The sequence below is a fragment of the Protomyctophum parallelum genome (genome assembly GCF_964188405.1).
Source record: "Protomyctophum parallelum genome assembly, chromosome: 19".
NCBI classification, from domain to species: Eukaryota; Metazoa; Chordata; class Actinopteri; order Myctophiformes; family Myctophidae; genus Protomyctophum; species Protomyctophum parallelum.
The window spans coordinates 37,150,244-37,168,057 of NC_139717.1; the positions used below are offsets into that span (position 1 = coordinate 37,150,244).

The 17,814-nt window shown below is 42.6% G+C and overlaps 2 protein-coding genes and 1 long non-coding RNA gene across 3 annotated transcripts; 2 read left to right on the plus strand and 1 right to left on the minus strand.

Moving 5' to 3' along the window:
* The first annotated feature begins 203 nt into the window (after positions 1-203).
* On the plus strand, positions 204-7,856 carry LOC310876283 (uncharacterized protein). Its single transcript, XM_083789774.1, has 2 exons — positions 204-317; positions 6,588-7,856. Exon 2 carries the CDS (start codon positions 6,649-6,651, stop codon positions 7,024-7,026), a length of 378 nt encoding a protein of 125 aa, XP_083645900.1. The 5' UTR covers positions 204-317; positions 6,588-6,648; the 3' UTR covers positions 7,027-7,856.
* A 423-nt stretch (positions 7,857-8,279) lies between these two features.
* paplnb (papilin b, proteoglycan-like sulfated glycoprotein) lies at positions 8,280-16,605 on the plus strand. The gene is made up of 13 exons (XM_083789773.1): positions 8,280-8,420; positions 9,021-9,096; positions 9,770-9,879; positions 10,510-10,570; positions 10,696-10,798; positions 12,783-12,913; positions 13,081-13,449; positions 14,003-14,179; positions 14,503-14,653; positions 14,740-14,820; positions 15,378-15,489; positions 15,889-15,994; positions 16,271-16,605. Exons 2-13 carry the CDS (start codon positions 9,040-9,042, stop codon positions 16,523-16,525), a joined length of 1,713 nt encoding a protein of 570 aa, XP_083645899.1. The 5' UTR covers positions 8,280-8,420; positions 9,021-9,039; the 3' UTR covers positions 16,526-16,605.
* On the minus strand, positions 16,565-17,005 carry LOC310876284. Its single transcript, XR_014570717.1, has 2 exons — positions 16,655-17,005; positions 16,565-16,609 (listed from the first exon to the last, which is right to left on the minus strand). It is a non-coding gene; the product is annotated as an uncharacterized lncRNA (long non-coding RNA).
* Positions 17,006-17,814: the final 809 nt, after the last annotated feature.

Sequence of the window (17,814 nt, forward strand, 5' to 3'; positions counted from 1 at the left end):
TACTATATTGTCAAGGCTACCCACTATCATTAATGTGTGGGTAATACCCTGGCATTAAAGTGGGCAACCCCCCCCCCCCACAAACACACACACACACGCCCCCTCTTCATCTGGATAGGGTGCTAGGTCTTTAGCATGCAACCCATGCACCGTCTCTATCTTATCTATGGCCTGCACATTGGAGCAGTGGCACCCTTTAAAGAGTTTTAAATACATGACGTCTAAGCTCTCTCATGTTCTCACACTGCCAGTGGGCTGGCAGACGAAGGCACTTACTGATGACTGGGTCACCGTCCAATAGTTGGACCACCACATTGGTATGTCCTGTTGTTTTTCCTTTAATTGGTAGAGTTGTTTTAGCTACATAAACCACTAGCTATATATCATCATCATATACAGTATGCTATCTGTGATTTTTGTATTTTGTTTCTGTAATTAACATACTTTTGGTAAGACAAAATGGCACAGTCAATTCTCAACCCTTATATTCTTATTTTGTCTTTTAATTATGATGTCAGTTTTGTCCCCTTAAATTCTTCCCTAATAGTCCAATGTTATCCCTTTCTCTAGGGTTGCCGAATGTCTATTTCCTTTTCATTATTACTATTTGATTTTGTAAAGTGGGAGTATGTAACTTTTTTTGATGAATAAAATGTAATTTTGTCCCATCTGTATGATACAGTATGTACATATAAATACTATAGTAGCCTGCAGGGCGCCGTTTAATACACAAAATCGATTTGGAAGTTTGAAAGTAACCAGTTGAGTATTTGCAGCAGGCTTTTCTTTATTTTTGCACAGGCCTGTGCAAAAAGGTATGGACCAGGGCGTTTATTCGGACAGGGTTTAATACGCAATATGGTGTCAGACCACAGGCGTTTAAAAGGAACCGGGTGGCTGTTTGCAGTAGGGCTACTATTTGGAAATAACTTATACAATTGGGGTGATTGTATTTTCTCTCCCTGCCAATGATTATTTATTTGATCAGGACTTGTGCTATTATGGATGATTTAAAGCCTATTTGGAACACCCTTTTACTATATTTACTGCCACAGGGCATAATATCTTGTAGACATGACTGAGACAAGTAGAAAGTTGAAACCTCTCTTGGCTGTGGTTCCACAAGAGCTATTTGGTACGTTTTGATTAAAAAAAAACAAGAAAAAAGCAGTGGAGGGCGAGGCCTACATTCACCCATGTCCATTTTGAAACCTTATCTTCACACCCATGAAAGCTGCACTATGTATTTTTCCTCTTCTACCCTGGATTTTGAACCAGCAAGAGCTGAAAGTTTTACCATTGAACTAACAGAGCCTGCCTGCTTGCTCAGGGGATCAATTTAATCTTGACCACCGGGTAAAAAATGGTGTCAGATCCTGTATCTAGGTGAGACATGACCTTTTGACACAATCTAAATGTCTCAATAGAAGAGCAGAGAGACAAAATACAACCCCCAAATTACTAAGTCATATTGTATTAACAAACGCTACCATTCAGATTGGACAAAAACATATATTATTCATTAAAAATACTTCCATCTTTCCCCCCAAAAAAATCTATTTCAACACAGAAAAGAAACAATCTACAAACTCACAACACGGTATGTTCAGCTATTTTTGAACAGTCTATGAAATAGGGCTTATCGTAGGGATCGAGCTCTGTTTGCATGTTGTAATATGACAATCTAATTACTTCTGTGCAACAATATGGCTTGCTATATTCTGTTGAAAAAGACAAAAAAACAATACTATTTGTTTACCACAGAATTTCAGCCCAGGACATATTCATTATTTATCATTCTGGGCATGTATAAACCACTAATATACCCTCATCACATTAAAGTTAATAGAATGGTTTATGTGACACACTTCAAATCTCCATGTATGATTGAGCTTTAATAAAATAACATGAAAGAGAAAATGGCATACTGTACATGTACATGCAAAAGGAATAAATCAAGAACTAAGACAATTAAGATAATGTAGTTGTGCTGGTCCAGGCTCATCTGTGCTGAATAACCTGAACACAGTATCGCTCCCACACCCCTAGTATAAAATAATAGCCCTGTAGCCCTATGGGAGGGATATTATGGATTTATGGATGGATGATTATGTAACATTACGTTACTTCCATCTTTTCCTATGAGTCTTTGAAGTGATTGTGGTCAACCCTCTGAACTCTGCCTGGTGTGAGGCCAAGATTGAGACTATCATTTCATTCCAAAATTACACTTCCAAACTGACGTTTCTATTTTGGGCCATTCTGTTTGACAGTTCTGTCCTTGCCCCCTCTATCGTCGTAAAGTTACAGTAAACCAAATGTAGCCACAGGACAACTATACCTACTACTCTACATGATATGCTAGCATCACTTTGCACTTGTTTTAAAGAACATATAATCAGATCATAAAGTGGGTGCCAATTTCAGTATTGTTTGTCACAACACAGTGTTTAAAATGTCCATATCGTTATCTATCCATATTGTCAGGAGGCAAAAATGATAATCATCATCATCATCATCGTCATCATCATATTTTTTAATAAAGAATAAATGTCATTGTTACATCAGTTTAACTATGCACTTTCAACCTGGTGTCCCTAAATTGGCTATATCATTATTGGGTTTTTTTCTCTTTATTTTTTAAAATAGCAGATCAATATGGAAGCTGCTGCTTATGGTTATTGTTTATTTAAAGGTATATTCAGTGATTTCACTCAAAAAACCTTAGGTTTCGTTTTTGGCTGGGACCTAAGCCTTTCGTCCAATCAGGATAGAGAGCCAAAAATGAAACCTAAGGTTTTTTGACCCCCATGGGTTAACTGGGGACAGGGAGGAACTCCTTATATGGTCAGCACACTCTATAGTAGAGAGGATTAACAAAACAAAAAAATAAGTGATATTTGATACCTTTAAGGATCCATTTTAGTCTACTCTACAGTCTACACCATAGTGGAGACTATTTATCCTGGTCTTCTTCTTCTTTCGTGTATCGTCGTCAAATGTCCAGCTCAGTGTCAGAAAGCCACGCCATTGTCTCTGGTCCCACTTGGAAGAGGCCAGCCTCTGAAGGAGGTCTGTACAGAGGACAGGTGGTAATGATGTGGTCGGCAGTCTGCTCAGGCTCGCCACACGTACGGAGGCGGTTTAGCAGGGTCCAGTGCCGGCGTGGTAGGTGTTCTCCTTCGACTCCGTCTCCCGGGTCTTGGATGTAGCGGTGCAGGCGTGTGGGCTCAGCCGACTCCCATTCCCGCTTCCAGGTGGTTGCCAGCCATGCCCTTGTAGACAGATCCTCAGGGATGGAACCGAGCATATCTTGTGCTCTCCTGTTATAGGGGTGACGGGACTTAAGTCTGTATGGGGGCGCTGCATTAGTTGTTGTTTCGTGCAGGATATGCCAGTCATTTTCTTGGGCTTTCCTTGCAAGTGCGAGGGTTGCGGCCTCTTGTCGAAGGCCGGCGGGGGCAATTCCTGCTAGGACTGGCAGGTAGGACACAGGGGTCGGCTTCGGGCATTATTGATGACCGGGTCAATCTTCCTCACAAGTGGGCTTCTACTCCAGACTGGAGCACAGTACTCTGCAGCAGTACTCTGTGGCACCCCATTTCTCAATCTCCTCAATCTGCTTCTCTTGCCGTCGCTGGTCCTGAGGATGAAGCTGCGGTTGGACAGCATCTCCATTATGAATTTCACCATATGCCGGTCTGGAATTGTCCTTAGCAGCTTCAGGTGAAGTCCACGGAGCCAGACAGTGTCATACGCGGCCGTTAGATCAAGGAACACTACTCCAGCTTATATTTATCCTGGTGTGCAGGTAGGAAGAATAGTCTCAAACAAACAAAAGCCTGCACACTCCAGATTAGATGAAAGTCTTTTGGTGCTTGCAAGGCTCAATAATCCAATAGAAGTTAAGAAATCGCCAGGTCACAATACACTTTTCACTTTTTTTTGTACCTCATATGGACAGACAACGGACATGTTTCAAACTGATAGACCTTCCTCAGGGTTGTGACAAGATAACATGGAGTGAGGTGTATAGTGTATATGCATGATTCAATCAAGTAGGTAGGGAAGATTTTAACCTCCGGCCTTTCACCCTTAACCTCCAAGGAGGTACAGACAGAAAACCAGAGATCAATACGCGTTCGTTTTGCATGATTATGTCCAAAACTTGTACCAAAACACCTCTGGAATGAATACACACAACAAAAGAGTTATAATAAATATCTATACGTTTTAATAATCAAAGCCCTATTAACTAATGTACAATTATGTTTGGTCCTATATCTACAACAATATAATTTGAGCCTATTACAATCATAATGAATCAAATATGGATATACAATTAATGATACCGTTTACCGACAGAAGTTTACCACCAGTAGACCTCTGGACCCTCTTTTACGGCATGGTGAGAGAGTAACGAGTCCATGGGCCGACAGAGATATTTAACCTTCCCAAGTTTTGTGAATATAACCAATCAGAATAGAGAGTTAATTTCTTCAGGGGTCCTCCCTCTTTGAAGTGTCGCGTTGGTCCTTTCTTCCGGACTCTGCCCCCTTGGATGTGATGTGTTCAATTAAATGTGCCAGTCATTATGCTTTACCGTATGTGTGTATTTTAATAAGCCGGTCAGTATGTCTTACTAGTGTGTGTGTGTGTGTGTGTGTGTGTGGTGTGTGAACCCTGTATGTGTACGTAACCATCCTGCCATCTCATTGTTTGCACAGTCGAGTCGAACTGACCTGCTTAGAGAGAGAGAGAGAGAGAGGGAGAGAGAGGGAGGGAGAGAGGGAGAGAGGGAGAGAGGGGGAGAGGGGGAGAGAGAGTGCATGCACGAGCATGCACGCGTCGGGAGAAAGATGCCTCTGTGTACTTTATATTCTCTACTTTAATAAATATTTACTAATTCCATGATTTTAGCTTTAGTGAGGCCTGTTAATATTTATTCGTACATTAAATGATTACATATCCTTTTACCCCTTATGATTACCTGTTTTATTCCCTATATATAAGGTAAATACTTTAATAATAATTTGATTGGTAAATATACTTTGGTACTTGTGGTATTTATACCCTAAATAAATATTTCCTCCATAGGCTACAATTTAATGCAGGTGCCAACTGTCATCATCACCTTCAAAGGTATCAATGAAGACTCAATATTAATCAGGTACCAAGAAAGGACAAATGCCATGTGAAATAGTAATGGTAAATATAGTAGATAAAATGTACACAGTCACATAGAGCCAACTCAATAGGCCCTATGCATTAATGCAGACTACAGTACGAAGGGCCTGAAAAGGTAGTCGACCTAACAGTGACTCATGGGATTTAACAATAGGCCTTACATGATTCAAGATACAAAATAGAAATGCACATAGCAAATATAAATGGAAAATATGGGAGGCCCTTGGTTACACTCAATATCGAACACACACGTTTGCAATGTGTCTGTTCTCTGATGCTGACCATCAATTTTAAATAAATACACATTTGTTAATGCTAATTAAAAAATTGCCAATGTGGCTGACTGGGTTACTAGACAGTTACAAAAAGCAACGCAATAGGAGTTCCTCATTAAGACCTTTAGGGTCTCGATCTGTAGTGTATGGATCCAGTATAGGCCTCCCTCTGGAGTAACCCTTTGTCCCTATCACCACCTCTCTTTAAGGGGTTAACCATATATCCTCTGGAACACAACATGACCCACAGCATTGAAATGCCTGGTTATAGTGGCTACTGATGATTTCTCATCATTGTTGCGGATGGAGCGCTTATGTTCTGAAAGTCTGGTTTTGATTTCCCTGATAGTTTCTTCCGACAACATAAGCCACAGGCCCGGGGCATTTCAAATAAAGGTAGGCCTATGCTCTGACGAGTGTGTTTCTCAAGATATTTCTTGTGGGTAAATAGTCTCCAATACGGTGTAGACTAACTGTAGGTTACGCTTATGGTTATGGCTATTTGAGGGTCCTTGGCATGGAAATGTTTGAGTTTGTGTTCATATATGTCTGTACAGTGTACATACATGTGTAAGTGTAAAAGAGGTGTCTACCCTCAATGTTTCTGTCTGGTTAAATAAAGGTTCTAACTTATATAATTATAGCCTATATGCATGTGTACATTATGTCTAGACCACCTGCAGCAGATGAGTTCAGGAAGACGGGGTAAATCTGTACTCAGACAGCCATTATAGTGAATAGGTTATAGGAGGTACAGTAATCCATTGTCCTGCCTGCCACTCACCTCGGCCAGCAAGAGGTCACTTTGGACTGGGTGACATTCAGATCAGGTCACTTTGGACTGGGTGACATTCAGATCAGGTCACTTTGGACTGGGTGACATTCAGATCAGGGTTGCTGCCGGGACACATGTGCACATGCACACACACACGCACGCACGCACGCAGAGGATTTGTTAACACTGTATGCCAACCCTGGCTGAAAACTTAAACACCTTACAGGTTGAGAGAGGAGCAGGGTTCTCCACTGTATTCTGCATTGTTTTGTTTGGCGTTTCTTCTTTTCAGATTCTTCTCTTTACGTGTCTGCTAACTATTGCACTTTCTTCTTCACATCTGCTTTCAGATGCCTCACCGCTGTCAGAGTCTCGGTCAGCTAAGAGATCACCGATCATAATATCATTAGGATGGAATCTGACAGACCACAGACTTCACAGTCTGATGACCAGCAGTCTCCGGAGGACACTGGAGCGCAGGCCAGCGGCGGCGGCTCAGTGGAATCCAGGTTCGAGGCCACGACCGATCGCCTGGAGCAGCTGATGAAGAGCATGGAGGTGCTCCTGACGGACGTGGAGCAGCTTCGGTCAAACTGCAGCCAGCAGGCCACTCAGCTGATGAGCACGGCCTTGGAGCTGCAGCAGCAGCAGGACGACCTGAAACAGAGCTATATGGAGCTGGCCAGTGACATGCAGGAGGTCATGGACAACATGGAGGACCTGCTCAGTACCACGACAGCGTTCGACACCAAGGAGGAACAGGAGGAGACGCTCAGCCGGCTCCTCTGAGGGGGAAAAGAAAGAGACCAGGAATGTACGGGACAGACTTCCCAGTAGTGGCTGTGGTGGGTGCATGGTTTCTGGATCGTGTTGTTACTGTCAGTGTGTGTGTGTGTGTGTGTGTGTGTGTGTGTGTGTGTGTGTGTGTGTGTGTGTGTGTGTGTGTGTTTGTGTGTGGAGGGGGTGTGCATTGTTTGCATGGCTTTGACAGAATTTAAGCTTTAATGAGTCTTGATATGTAATCTATGTCGATATTTCTGCTTATTTAGTGGCATGGAGTTGGTGAGAAATTGTGTGAGTCACAAAGTGCTGAATGTGCTCTCGATACAGTTGTACTGTATTGTGCTCTGTACAGACCTGGACCTGTGTGTGCGGTGTCAAAGGATGATTTAGGCTCGCTTCTTCCCTGTGATCATGATTTTTGTGTTTTCTCACTCACTATCATGTGTTGATAAATTATAGCTTCCAACGTTGCCAGCGGCTCGTTGTTGTGCATCAGGCCAGTCCAGATGTCTCCTTTGTCCTTGTTGTGCTGGCATGTGAGCACCGTTCCTCACAAGTGGCCGTCCCTCAAGTTTCCTCCCCACCATGGCAATGTGTAAGAGTGGTTGCATGCTAAAAAAAGAGAAAATTGCCCCCCTGAGGCGTCGCACCTCCCACCAGCATCTCCGCTGTGATTTATCTGTATGTGTTTAGTGGTTGTGGGATGTGTGGAAAGGGACATTCAGTGGTCAGGATCGTGAACCAGCGTGAGCCCGGGAGAAACTTATAGGGATATCTTTTGCCATGGATCAAATGTAGTTTCTTGCGTTCTTCATTAAATGCTTTTACGATGGATATTTACTATTTCTGAATCTGCATGAATCAATAATTAAATCATATAATACTCTGAAATTTTTTCTTCATCCTTTGTCAATTGTTTTTGTAACTTATGTTCCTGTTCTCATACCCATCGACACGTCTACTGATGATGATGATATTAAATCTGAATTCAATTAGTGTTGCATAATAGTCTACTTTTAAAATATTTTCTGAATTGAAGCACATGAATACTGACACTTCTTAAATGAAATCAGACCTAAGTATAACCAATATAATTTATTCAACGACGAGATGTGAAGAAAGCCCGTCTCGTGGGAAATTGTCCACCGGGAAGTGGGAGAAAAAAGAGAAAGAAACGAGGAAATTCGGAATTAACGTCCATCGTTTTGGAAGAAACATGTGGTTTCTGCACTTGAAACCTGACACTTGGTGGGCTGTGACGTAGGAGAGCGGTGATGACGAGCAGGCTGACAGTTGGGTGTCAGTGCCTATATATTCTCCTCCCAAGTGCAGGACTACTGCTGGTCTACTGGTTGAGCCTGAACTGTCTTTCATCCATCCGAGGGATTCGCTTCAAGAAGGTACAGTAGAAGGTACAGTAGGAGAGTTGTGACCTCCGTATACTCAAATACTCTAGATTTCATCCTGCTAACCTATTTACCTGTCTCATCTATCCAGGTGAGAAATCGATATTCCAGATTTCATTGAAATGTCCAGTTGTAGAAATGAATGCAAAGGAATGTATTTGATAGACAAATAAATTACATAATTTGTTATTGGATCCACATTTTAGAAAGTTTACAACCCCTATAGGTCTCAATGAAGATTTTGATTGTTGTTCTATAAACAGATGACAAAAGATTACATTTGCTCATTGCTTTATGATGGCTATGTGCCTGATGTTTGCATTTGATTGCATTATTGTCTTTTGTTTTTTTGTTTTTTGTTTACTATATTTTTTCCTCGTGATGTTTTCTCTTCACTTTTTGATTATGCCTGAAGAAGGTCAGTAGACCGAAAGCTTGCAAAATAAATATTTTGATTGTGCGCAGATCTGAGTGTGCGGAGCTTCCCTTTATTTTTCTCATTTTCCCTTTGTGACTCCAGCAGATGAGCGGTGGTTCTTTTTACATTTGTGTAAGAACAGAATAATATGTAAAATTGGTATTGTCTCTATGCAGTGCTAGAGCAGAGGCGGACATGAACATCCTACAGATTCTGGGGCTCCTGCAGCTGCTGGCTGTGCCTGCATTCATGGTGAGCCATTTCACATCATCGATAACTATCACAGTCCATGTACATACTGTATCAACTTGAGTAAACTAAAGACCTGGAGGCGTGATCAATGCTCTTTGGCCACTCAGAATAGCCAAATGGCATTGATCACGCCTCCAGGTCTTTAGTTTACTCAAGTTAGGTAATAAGACCTGGTACTAAAGACAAAATACAGCCCTAATGTCAATCTCTCTATGTAATAATGACTCGGTCTTATACTGAGTTGCAACTTGCAAAGAAATTGACATGACACTTTGCATGTAGGTAAAACTAGCATGATCTTAAAATTGATTCTAGTCTTGACTTGGAGGCAATAGCGACCTAAATAACGTGTTCAAAAGTTCTGGTGAGAGAATGCAGAGATTCTCAACCTGATTGATACCGAAATGCTCTCAGAATTATGCACATGATTTACATGTCACTTTATTAAAACATAAAGGAAGGAACTTTCTGCACACAGTATAGCCTGATGTATGGTCAACCGTGCTTTATTCAACAAATGTTTTCACCGTGAAGGGCCTCTTAATTCAGGTCTAGACTCTCGTTTCTATTTTGGTGTAGTACACTATGTGCTTGTGGTAGCGTGTTGTGGTGTGTTGTCAGTTCTGTGTGCACCCACAGCTACGCTCCTATGACGTTTTGTTTGTTTTTGCAGCTAACACATCCCACTCAGGATTACTGGGGAGGGTTTGGAGCCTATGGACCATGCAGTCGTACCTGTGGCACTGGAGTGGCCATGAGGACTAGGACATGTATTACTGCAAGGTAGGAAAAATATACTAACATGGGCAATATTAATGTTCATATAAATATATAGCCTCTACATTATTTGTATTTTCTATTTGTTTTGCTACTTTTACTTGCATCTTCACCACTTTAAACCTAGTGTCCCTATTCTTTGTCTTTCTTTAATATAACTGTACATATTTTTTCTTTCTCCAAACCATTTCTGTGATATTTACCTCCATATACAGTATTCCATATATAAGCCGTAGATGACTCAATGTAATCACTTGAGTTCTATACAAGTATATTATACTTGTGTAATGATCAGTTTTTCAATTATTTTGTTGCCACTGTATTTTTTACAACTTCATCTGCATTGTAGCAAACGACAGATGAGTTCCTTGCCCATGGGATGGGAATGATATTTATTGGGGAAGGGGACGGCTTGTTGCCTTCCCAAAGATGTTCATGGGGATTTATGGAAAGCCTGATGATGGTGAGGTTAGCTGGGATTTAAGCAAGCTTCCTCTTATTATTATTATTGGGCTATTATGTTGCCAAATAGATGTAACCGAATGGAGTTAAACTGAGCTGATTTGAAGGAAAGAGACAGACAGAAAAAAATAACACAAATATTGTTATGTCTGATGTATTTTCTTTTCTTCACAGGACGGATAGAGGACACAACTGCGTGGGATCTTCCAAGTCCTTCCTTACTTGTAATACACAGGTACACTTTACCTTTATACTCATTCTCAGCTTTATGCACATCTACAGTACACACATACATCATTAGACCAATGCACGTATTATGGCACATACTGTATGACATTAACATAATACTGTTTTCTGTAGGCATGTCCTGCTGGAACCAGAGACTTCAGAGAGAGCCAATGCAATCAGTACAACAGATTGGACTTCCAGGGAAAGCGCTATAGCTGGGTGCCTTACTATGGAGGTAAAGATATTTTCAACATTCATTGTCTCCACCAGGCCGAAGGCCTAGGGGGAGAGTATGTTTTGCACTCCGTCCGTCCGTCCGTGTGTCCGTGTGTGTGTGTGTGTGTGTGTGTGTGTGTGTCCGTCCGTCCGTCCGTCCGTGTGTCCGTGAGCAGCTAATCTCGGCCACCGTTAACCCGGTCGATGCCAAATTTTGCACACACACTCCCTGGATGCCAACGATGAACCTCTGCCCCAAACTTTCCAGAACGGCCTGTTATAGCGCCACCAAGAGGCCGCTTTGTGCAAAACAAGTTTTTGCACAGTACACCTACAGATTTTGTCCAAACATCACGCAAATTCGTACACAGTCTCTCTAGAGCCATTCAACGAAACCGGTCTTTCAGATTTCCAGAACGGCCTGTTATAGCGCCACCAGGAGGCCGCTCCAGGAGGCCGCTTTGTGCAAAACAAGTTTTTGCACAGTACACCTACAGATTTTGTCCAAACATCACGCAAATTGGTACACAGTCTCTCTAGAGCCATTCAACGAAACCAGTCTTTCAGATTTCCAGAACGGCCTGTTATAGCGCCACCAGGAGGCCGCTTTGTGCAAAACAAGTTTTTGCACAGTACACCTACAGATTTTGTCCAAACATCACGCAAATTGGTACACAGTCTCTCTAGAGCCATTCAACGAAACCAGTCTTTCAGATTTCCAGAACGGCCTGTTATAGCGCCACCAGGAGGCCGCTTTGTGCAAAACAAGTTTTTGCACAGTACACCTACAGATTTTGTCCAAACATCACGCAAATTGGTACACAGTCTCTCTAGAGCCATTCAACGAAACCAGTCTTTCAGATTTCCAGAACGGCCTGTTATAGCGCCACCAGGAGGCCGCTTTGTGCAAAACAAGTTTTTGCACAGTACACCTACAGATTTTGTCCAAACATCACGCAAATTGGTACACAGTCTCTCTAGAGCCATTCAACGAAACCAGTCTTTCAGATTTCCAGAACGGCCTGTTATAGCGCCACCAGGAGGCCGCTTTGTGCAAAACAAGTTTTTGCACAGTACACCTACAGATTTTGTCCAAACATCACGCAAATTGGTACACAGTCTCTCTAGAGCCATTCAACGAAACCAGTCTTTCAGATTTCCAGAACGGCCTGTTATAGCGCCACCAGGAGGCCGCTTTGTGCAAAACAAGTTTTTGCACAGTACACCTACAGATTTTGTCCAAACATCACGCAAATTGGTACACAGTCTCTCTAGAGCCATTCAACGAAACCAGTCTTTCAGATTTCTCAGACTCCATCCTGATTGGTTAAGATTGGCTTCCAAAGTTCACAGGAGTGCTCAGTTTCAAACAAAATGCTGCAAATCATGAACACATCGCGTGATTTCCGTGAAATTGTGCACCCACATTCCCACTAGGCAGAGGACGAAATGCCACATGAACAATTTCAACTCAGCCTCAAGGTGGCGCTATAACTGGCCGAAAAGTGTTTTTACCTCTAACTGCACGGATCTGTGGATAACTTTGTATGCCAACTCCCTAGAGGCCAAGGAAAAACCTTTGCCTGGAATTCTTCACATCTGCTCATCCTGGTGGAGACCTGTGCCCAGTAGGGCACTTTTTCTAGTTCATTATTGTTAAGTCACCATTGGTGAAAGTCCTTGGCAAATAAGATGGAAACAAGTCTTCTCTGGTTCATCCTCACAGCAGATTTTGTATTGACCTGTACTATCTTTTGAACTGTACCCATTCTACAAACTGAATGAAATGTTCAATCAACCAATAAATTAAGCAAACAATGGGCTTTACCAAGTCATGGTACTATAAACAATGCATCAGATTTTGTGCATCCTGTCCTGTGTCACAAATGCTAGAAGCCAAATGAAATATAAACTATGCTTAAAGTGTAGAATATATCAATATATCTGTATTAAATGTGGCTTTAATAACCTACAATAAATATAATGTTTCTGTTTTTTGGCAGCAACCAATGCATGTGAGCTGAACTGTATGCCCGCTGGAGAGAACTTCCCTTACAGACACAGCCCTGTAGTGGTGGATGGAACGCCATGCTATGTGGGCCGCAGTGACATCTGTGTGGATGGAGTCTGCAGGGTATGAGCAAAACCAGTTTGGATGTTATAATTGTATAATAATGGCCACGGTATGTCTCATTCACCATTGCCTGTGCATTTCTTCCAAGTGATGTTTCAGGAAGTGTGCTTGTTTAAATAATTGTTTCTTGAGATGAATTGTTCATACTGTCGCTTTTCCTTTGCCAGACGCTGACCCATGGGGAGTTCATGGGCTTAGATGACGCACAATCTGCAGGCTCCCACCACCATGTTCCAGCAGCCGTGGCTCAGCACCCCACGAATACCCTAACCTATGCCTACACGATCGGCGTCTATGGCGAGTGCTCTGCCGCGTGCAACGGAGGCATGCAGTACCGCAGCGTGGACTGTGTGCTTCAGGACTCAGCGACTGGCCGTGTGGTGGACGCGACTTACTGCATCACCCAGCGCATGCTGAGGCCAGCCAGTCAACAAGCCTGCAACCTGCACGCATGTGCTGCCACAGGTGGTGATGCACATGCAGGTCACAGTGGTGCCACTGGTGCGGCGGAATACAGCGTTGGCAGTTTCACCGCGGTTGGTGCCATGTAGTTTCCCATATAACAATGAAAATGCATTACCCAAACTCTTCTATTAGGACCTCCATAGTGATTAGCATTCAACAGAGAATCTATGCAATAACAATTTGGTTTGAGCCACTTTGAATATTCTCTCATTGTGGTAGCTGTGACTCAAAAAATAAAATGTTGCTCTTTCTCCCTTAAAGGTATATTCAGTGATTTCACTCAAAAAACCTTAGGTTTCGTTTTTGGCTGTGGGACCCAGCCCAGAGCTACCAACCTGCACACATTTTGTGTACCAACCACGCAACTATAGACACCTAGAATTGCGTGGTTGGTACACAAAATGTGTGCAGGTTGGTAGCTCTGCCAGCCTTTCGTCCAATCAGGATAGAGAGTCAAAAACGAAACCTAAGGTTTTTTGACCCCCAGGGGTTAACTGGGGACAGGGAGGAACTCCTTATATGGCCAGCACACTCTATAGTAGGGAGGATTATCACAACAAAACAAAAAAATAAGTGATATTTGAATTAAGTGAAATCACTGAATATACCTTTAATGGCGGACAGTGTTCGGTGACTTGCGGGGATGGCCAGCAGACCAGGGAGGTGTTCTGTGTCGGAGCCGGAGGAGAACGTCTGGGTGACCATGCCTGTAGAGGTGTGGCGCGTCCCACTGATGTCCAGCTTTGCCGCAAGCCTGCCTGTAGCATGAGTGTCGCCTGGCACGTAACTGACTATGGACTGGTAAGTGAAAGTGAACAGAGGAGAGGAATGGAATGAAACGATAAGAAACAAATACTTTTACAGGTTACAATTTCACATACATTTTCCCTGGAAACCAGGGAAAATGTATGTGAAATTGTACAGGCGCGCGCTCCCTCCTCCCTCTCCCCCTCCCTTCTGTAGCTGCTGCTCGCCTCAGAGCACTGGCTCAGAGGTAGTGTTAAATCAGGTTTTAGACACCAACCCCCGGGCCGCAGAAGACGACGTCGCGGGCCGCATGCGGCCCGCGGATCACCAGTTTGACACCCCTGCCTTAAAGGATTTCTCTTTAACTCTTTCTGCAGTGCACAAGGAGCTGTGGTGGTGGCGTGAGGGAGAGAAGGGTCGCCTGTTTTGATCTGGACCTCCATCCCTATGCGGAAGACAGGTGTGGTACCCATAGCAGGCCCGCTACCGTGGAGGCCTGCAACTCACAGGCTTGTCCTGGAGCGCAAGGTGAGCCACATCTCTGGTGAACACTCTTTTATTTGGGGGGGTCTATAACTGTGCTTGTCCGTTCATCAAAATGTGTCTCTTTTCAGTGGTCCCAAGTGTTCAGGACCCACGGAATCATGAGAGCACCATGAGAGGATTTTTCCCTTATGTTGTAGGAGAGACATCAGGTATGCAGAGCATAGAAGGCATGTTTTATTCAAAGTATTTCATAATATATTCATGTTTGAACACGCGATGTGCATTTAATTATACGCATGGCATGTGTCACTCCCAAAATAGTCACATGAAAAGTAAGGGGAGGTAAACATGGGAATTTCAGACATGAAGCTAAATCATCAACACTGATGGTTTTACTGTGTAATGCACATTATACACTTGAAGAACTAAGCATTATAAACCAGTTTTGAGAGAGTCTATCCTCGGGCTATAAGAAACATCTACCTGCATGTTGTAATTTTCTGTCTAGTCTAGACCATGATTGCACTGGTTTCTAACAAACACAATAAACTATTTCCACCTCACAACCAAAGGCCATATTGAAATAACAAAATAAAACAGACAGAAATAGCCTAACTATCCACCATGTGGTCCTAAATATCAACAAAAAATAAGCATAACATACATGAGTTAGCACAAGTCTGTGGTGTTTTTGGACGCATATACATGTGTGTGTGTTTACTTTCCCATTCAAATGCAAACAGTGACTATGAGCATTTTCCCACAGTGAGTGCCCCACGCTGTACACAGTCATACTACGGCTGCTGTCCTGATGGCCATAGCTCCGCCACTGGACCCAGATATGAAGGCTGCTCCGTTGGAGACTGTATTAATACCAGGTGCGGACCACTTCCTGAACTCCCTCCTAACCATTTCACTGATATGATTGATAGAGTTCCATCTCATACCAGTAGTTGCTTTGCTACTCTTTTCACTTGAATGCATTATTTTTATTGTTCAAGTATTGTGCACAGAATACAGTACAGAATGAATTGACATTTCCAGTTCCACTCATAGCAACACTGTGCTTATGTATCAAACATGGAAGAGGAAGTAAATAATTAATTCACAAGGGGTTTGTTCATAATCAAAGAAGCTTTGATTATGGTATCCGTAAGCATCACATTCGCAGCATAAGTCAGTGGTTGTGAACAGGAAAGTTATGTTGTCAATTTGCCATGTCTAGAGTTATGTTCTATACTTCAATATCTATGGATTGACAAGTCTTTCTTCTTCAGGTTTGGTTGTTGTAGGGATGGGGTGACTCCAGCTCAGGGATTTGGAATGGCAGGATGTCCTGACTATGTGGCTCCTGAATATGTGGCTCCTGTGGCAAGAACTGTGGTAAGAACTGTCTACAATTTCTATTCCAAGCAGAACCCGACTCTCTTTGGGTATGAGCCAACTAAGTGTTTAGTCCTCTTATTTGAGTTCAGCTAAAAAACATTCACCAGCTAAATGGATTTTCATAGTTGAATAGTACGATGGAGGCTTGTCTGGCAACAAATCCTTTTTAGATCAAAGAAACATGGCAGATATATTCAATAATGTATTGTATTGGTATCTTATATAGTTAATTTAACATCTCATATTTTATAATGTGTTTTTTTTTGTCATTAGGTCACACCCTTGGGCAGCCCTGCCCGTGATGTATGCTCTCTGAGGCGTGAAGCGGGTTCCTGCGACACCTGGAAGATCAGGTTCTACTATGACTCAGCCACTCGCAAATGTACCGAATTCTGGTATGGAAGTTGCCACGGCAATGCCAACAACTTCATGACCCTGGACGAATGCCAGAGGCAGTGCGGTGTGGTGAGGGAACCAGCGACCGCAAGGAGAGTGCCAACCAGAAGAGGTTACAGGTCAAGAGCATAACGGTGCTCATGGCAATACCTAGCATGGAATGAATTATGAATCAGAGTCAGATTCTCTGCATAGGCTACATATGTGCACATCGTGCTGTGTGTGTGTGTGTCATGACTCGTACATGTGCTGCACATGTACGAGTCATGACACACACACACACACACACACACACACACACACACACACACACACACACACACACACACACACACACACACACACACACACACACACACACACACACACACACACACAGAAAGTGTATAATGGTAAAAAAGATAATAATGGTATTAGATGTGTAACCTGTGACTGCATATAAGAACTCATGTTGCTTTCATACAGTGTTTTCCTTTTCTCCATCTTGCATTGTCACAATCTAAAGAATGTTGTGCTGTTCAATGTACTGTATGAAAAAAAAACATAACTGCTTACTTCAATGTGACCAGACTGACCACTCTCGTTAAAATGAATCGATAAACTGTCTGTACTGATGAACAGGGTGTTTGTGCATTATTGTTACTAAAACAGTGAGGTGTGATCAATTGGCTAATAAAGGGCGAGGACGCGCATCATTGTGATGTCAGAACAGGCCAGCTCCATATATGGAGATCTAGGGGTGATCTGGATTTGGGCCCTGTCTGGAGCCTGGGCAGAGGCTTTTGTGCTGGTTCTGGACAACCGGCTATCCGACAGACTCAACACTGGGCACTGCACTCCCTGTGTATGGTGGTGTGAACGGTTTCAGAGTTACGTGGATTACAGACGTACGTACATACTTACAGAGACTTGGTGCATTTTCATAGATACTGTACAGTAGATAATAACATAAAACTTCCCTCTGTCAGATACATCGCATTCATTTTTATAAGAAAAGTTAAATATTTCTAAACCATCAGAGTTGGGGATAAAAGCTGTAGATCTTGAGTAAACAAAGAGTAGACAGTACTCGGCAGCTTCATAATATTTCAACTTCAGGAGTGACAAACTTCTTTAAGCAATTATCTCTAATGAGTTCCGTGAAAAGGGAGCTGAATAGGCCTACATGCATGCAATCCTATATTAAAATAGGCTTAAAGGATTAGTTCACCCAAACAATGACTTATTTTCTATCAATATACATACCCTATGAAGCCTTGAATTCATGGAGAAGACCTTCACTGTAAATGGAACACTCTCTTCTCTTCAAATAGTAATCTCAGCAAGGCAGATGGCTTCTTGGTTAGAGTGGGTGACAATATTATCACACGTAAAGATGAAATTACCTACCTAGGTTCCATCCTGGAGGCTAATCTTTCCGG

What these genes read in the sequence shown, in the direction of transcription:
- paplnb (XM_083789773.1), top strand. Translation starts at nt 9,040, where the DNA reads ATGAACATCCTACAGATTCTGGGGCTCCTGCAGCTGCTGGCTGTGCCT. An exon ending in TGGCTGTGCCTGCATTCATG is followed by an intron (nt 9,097 to 9,769) that starts GTGAGCCATTTC and finishes TTGTTTTTGCAG; the next exon opens with CTAACACATCCCACTCAGGA. An exon ending in GGAGACTGTATTAATACCAG is followed by an intron (nt 15,490 to 15,888) that starts GTGCGGACCACT and finishes TTTCTTCTTCAG; the next exon opens with GTTTGGTTGTTGTAGGGATG.
- LOC310876283 (XM_083789774.1), top strand. Translation starts at nt 6,649, where the DNA reads ATGGAATCTGACAGACCACAGACTTCACAGTCTGATGACCAGCAGTCT.